Consider the following 4,450-nt stretch of genomic DNA (forward strand, 5'->3'; position numbering starts at 1 on the left):
ATTTTCCTAGTTTTTCTGTTAATATCAACATAAGTATTTTTAAATAGATAGCAGAAGTGGGGAGTTAATGTTACCGTGGCAACTTGTGAACTATCAAAATGACATTCTTAAGAAAAGTCTTGTTTATCAATACATGGCCTTTATAAAGATTTTTCTTCACTAAATGACACATGTGAAATATAAGGAACAATGACGATACAGTGACCAGACAGCTCAAGAATAGTAAAGCATGCAGCTGAATAACATAGTATTTCTGAAATGTAAATAAAAGTCACATTAAGACAAAACGTTGAGGTAAAAATAAAATTTGCCATTCTCTCTAGCTATATAGATGTGACAGTGTCACTAGAATGCGTTATTTCGAGATTTATTTGCTAATATTCAAATGTGAAAAATATCCAGACTCGTTTGTATAATTAAAAGCAAACTTGTTTTTAATTGTAATTGTTTTTCCATCTTATGATGCATTGTTCACACCGTAATAAGACGGTCTCGTCTGATGAAAGAGGCAGGTTTAGGGGGAGCAGAATCTCCCGTAAAAGAGAATGGTGTTGGTTTTATTATGCCTGATGAAGAAGAGGAAAGGGTGGTCTGCATTCACTTCAATGGTGGGGAGTCTAATTCGAAAACCCACCTCACTCCCGGTGCCAGCTGCGGCCTCTGTACCTTGTTCATTTATTTCTACAAAGGACTTGTGGAAAACATTGGACAGAAATAGGTTTCTCTCCATAGACATTCCTGAGAAATCAGCTTTGCTCTGGTTAAAGGCATCAGTCATCCCCATGCGGCTCAGGGCTGACTTGAGATCATAAGTCTCCTCCAGCTTGAACTTGGGAAGATGCAGCTGCACATCGTACAACTCCATCATGTCCGCACTGGTCCACTCACGCAGCTTCTCATAGGTGACAGCCTTTTCCAGCTGCAGGTGTGGAACGAAGAAAGAAAGGGTCAGTAATTCCAAAGTAGAGTAAGAAATATTGGTTGAGTGAGTCCTCTGGCTATTACACAAACGAATTACGATCACTCACGTTACTCAGGGTAACAACACACGCGCATTTGGAAATTCTCTATATAATGCGATCCTTCACACTGTTCACCTACAGAATCTTTGTTCTGCAGATTAATAGTTGCCAGGATATCAAATAATTAGACCTTGATTCAAAATGGAAATACTTTTATGATACTATGCAAGGCATCAACTATACACTCATAAGTACATCAAAATAAATACAATTTACATGTAATCTATATGAAAGCATATGCTATAGGACAAGTTGTATGTCAGGGCATTAGTTTTATTAACATGAGAGACTGTTCTTTAAAAACAATATCTGAGATAAAATGTTTATACTGTATAATCAAACAATATGAATTTAGTAACCGTAAACTATGCAAAAAATACAAAAAATAAAGGAAAGAAGAGAGAGAGAGGAAGGAAGGAAGGAAGGAAGGAAGGAAGGAAGGAAGGAAGGAAGGAAGGAAGGAAAGAGAGAGAAAGGAAGGAAGAAAGAAAGAAAGAAAAAGAAGAGAGAGAGGGAGAGAGGAAGGGAAAGAAAGGAAAAAAAAAGGAAAATCCCCAAATCTTAAGAGTAATAACTTTTTTTATAGTGATTTTGAGGGTGCTTTTTCTCCTCTTTATTTTTTAAATTTGTTAATAAATACGTGTATATATATATATACATAGGCATATATATATATGAGAACAATACAGCATTTGAGTTTTTTAATAACATGTTTGTTTCCAAGCACATGCTTTTGTTACTTTGAGAATTTTCTATACCCAAGTATCTATGTCAGTGACATATTTGCAAATGATGTACATTAATAATGTGATAATATCTTCTTCTCAGGAACCCGAACTCCTAAAAAGAAAGGCTTATCTTGTAAGGGTGTGACTCCAATGGTTTAAAGTCCACCCTTGGTCTTATTGTAAACAACCTGTGTAGTTACACAAATTTTATGATATAATTTGGAAATCTTTTCTACACACTAGTAGGGCCATGGAAAATTATAATTAAAAAAAGTCTGGCACACATGAAAAATTAGACACTGTGTGCAAAGAAAGACAGGCCACCTATTACGTGAGAAACCAAGGTTCAATTTAGACACGTCAATTACTCAGAAACGTCATCTGACCAAAGTTATGTCAAGTTTTATAGAACTTTGGCTGATAAACAACTTAAATAATTCTTAAAGACACTACTGATACAGACTATTTCTCCTGTAGACTTTTTACTTGATAAAAATGTTTTTTAAAATTTTGGTAGTCCGTTAAATGTTTTAAAATGTATATCTATGGCTAAATTAATGCAAGTAATTAAAAAATTAATCTCACATAAAGTAGGTCCCACAGGAGGGAGAACAAAGACCTAGACTAAATGAAAGGCTGCTATGAACGACCTACGTCGCTTTGTGACTGCTAAATATCGCTATCTGTTTGTATGGCTCTCCCATGCTACAGGTGTCTATAGATGACTTAACCTACCTGAGGAATAGTAATATCAACCTTCCATAGTTTTGTAAAGCCGAAATGGTATTGCGAAGGTGAAGTCCCTAGGGCTCAAGGTATATTGGTTGCCTCCTCCACAGGAATTAAAGATCGAGGAGGCCCTGTTACACGGGGTAAACCTGGGATCATCTTCCCATCAGACAGATGATGGTTTTACCTGATCCAGCCCATCAATCTCCTCTGGCAGCAGTATGAGCAGGCTGAGGTCACGGCTTTCATAGTAGAGTTGAAGGCCGATGACTTGTGGCCTTTCTATGTGAAAAACATGAAGCTTTTTTTTCATCGACATCATTTGTACTGGTTTGCTTGTATTCTATGGAAAAGAAGTAGCAAAGTCATTGAGGGGAGGTTCTGTCAAGTCCTTAATTATCATAATTGGTCCCCACGAGTCTGGGACACTGGCAAACATGATGATTCTCTGCTAAATGCTAAATAAAGTTATTGAGACCTAGATTTCTGGAAACGTGTGCTACTGGATAACGTCGTTAACAAGTGACATGGGAGTTTCTTTCTCTAACAGAATTGTGGCAACTTCTATAAATCATAGTCAGCTGGCTTGTACCAAACACTCAAGAGAGCACATAATCTTATGCAAACTATGCATATGTCAATGATTCAGAAACTGAATAAGGTGTGTTTCACATGCAAACATTTGAGAAAGTATTTTAGTATCGTAAAAAACTGAAATTGACTATGAGAAAGAAGAGACAAGTAATAGATTAGGAGAAAAAAATGCAAAACACAAATCTAATAAAATTGATAAAGAGCTCTTAAAAACTCAGCGATAGTAAAACCAACAACCCAGTTTGAAAAAGAGGCAAAAGAGGTAAACAGACACCTTTCCAAAGGAAGAGAGAGAGAGAGAACAGAGATTATGCTTTGAGACTCTAGAAACGCCCTCCCAGTCATCTCAGTTCTCTTAGTTACACAAGCTAATGCTAATTATAATTCCCATTTTACCGGAGCTAGTTTGGAATGCTCTACTACTACTTGCAACTGAAACTTCCTGGTAACTAATACTAAGCCAGGTGACCATCCAGCTCCTTTCTAGTTAGCCTATTGGATTATATGCTCAGCCGCTTCCCCATCTGCATCCCACCGCTTGTCTGAGGATGCCTACTGCCTGCATCCACAGGTCCTCCCAGCACTGTTTGTGTGAGATGACCCACCCCAGGACTAGCAACTTGTTTAACAAACGTTGGCCAATCAATTCCTTTCCGAGGAACCTGGAATGAGATCTATCAGACTGTAGGATGGAGGAGCTGTGGGGTGGCGATATCTCGCCATTGTGGACTGGGAAGCAGAGGAAGCCAGACTTCGGCCTGGGAGAAGAACGATGGGAGAAACGGAGTTAAAAAGACAGAAGGAATCCGGACAACATTCCGATCCACGTTTCCACGCAAATCCCAAGGCCCAGCGCTTTCCAGCCCTTGGACTCTGAGATAATGTCTGTCGCCTTGCATGAGCCTCCTGTGTTTGCTGTCATTGGTTCTTATCACAAAAACAACTGTATTGTCTCCTAACAAGGAGACAATACAGTTGTTTTTTTTTTTTTTTTTTTTGGTAGAACGTGGTATAGGTTTAGTAGAATGAGAACAGAACTGAGGGAAAGGGGAACGGGGGGAGGTAGATGGGATAAAAGGGGTCAAATACGTGGTGACAGGAGGAAATCTAACGTTGGGTGGTGAACACGATGCAACATATATATGACAAACTGTTGAACTCTGCACTTGAAACTTATTTGATTTTATGAATCAATGTCAACCCAAATCGTTCTGAATTAAAAAAATTTTTTTTTTAAAGAACAGAATTAGTCGTTGGAGAGTTTGGGGTTATGGTTCAGGTAGACTTCTAGCTTAGGCGTCCCTCCACCCGCTTAGCGCACTGTGTTTCTTATCTGAGAAATCAATATAATAACTACCCTACCCACTCTACCTTAGC

The 4,450-nt window shown here is 38.3% G+C and overlaps 1 protein-coding gene across 1 annotated transcript in view; it reads right to left on the reverse strand.

Annotated features, from left to right (window-relative positions):
* Positions 1-491: 491 nt before the first annotated feature.
* Positions 492-4,450, reverse strand: part of SERPINB10 (serpin family B member 10) — a 24,532-nt gene continuing 20,573 nt past the window's right edge. The window contains exons 7-8 of the mRNA XM_011361048.1: positions 2,667-2,822; positions 492-919 (exon numbers count right to left, since the gene is read on the reverse strand). Of these exons, the coding sequence (XP_011359350.1) occupies positions 515-919; positions 2,667-2,822 (561 nt within the window). The 3' untranslated portion in view covers positions 492-514. The remainder of the gene's footprint in view (positions 920-2,666; positions 2,823-4,450) is intronic.

Source organism: Pteropus vampyrus, unplaced genomic scaffold, assembly GCF_000151845.1.
Source record: "Pteropus vampyrus isolate Shadow unplaced genomic scaffold, Pvam_2.0 Scaffold62, whole genome shotgun sequence".
In the NCBI taxonomy this organism is placed as follows: domain Eukaryota; kingdom Metazoa; phylum Chordata; class Mammalia; order Chiroptera; family Pteropodidae; genus Pteropus; species Pteropus vampyrus.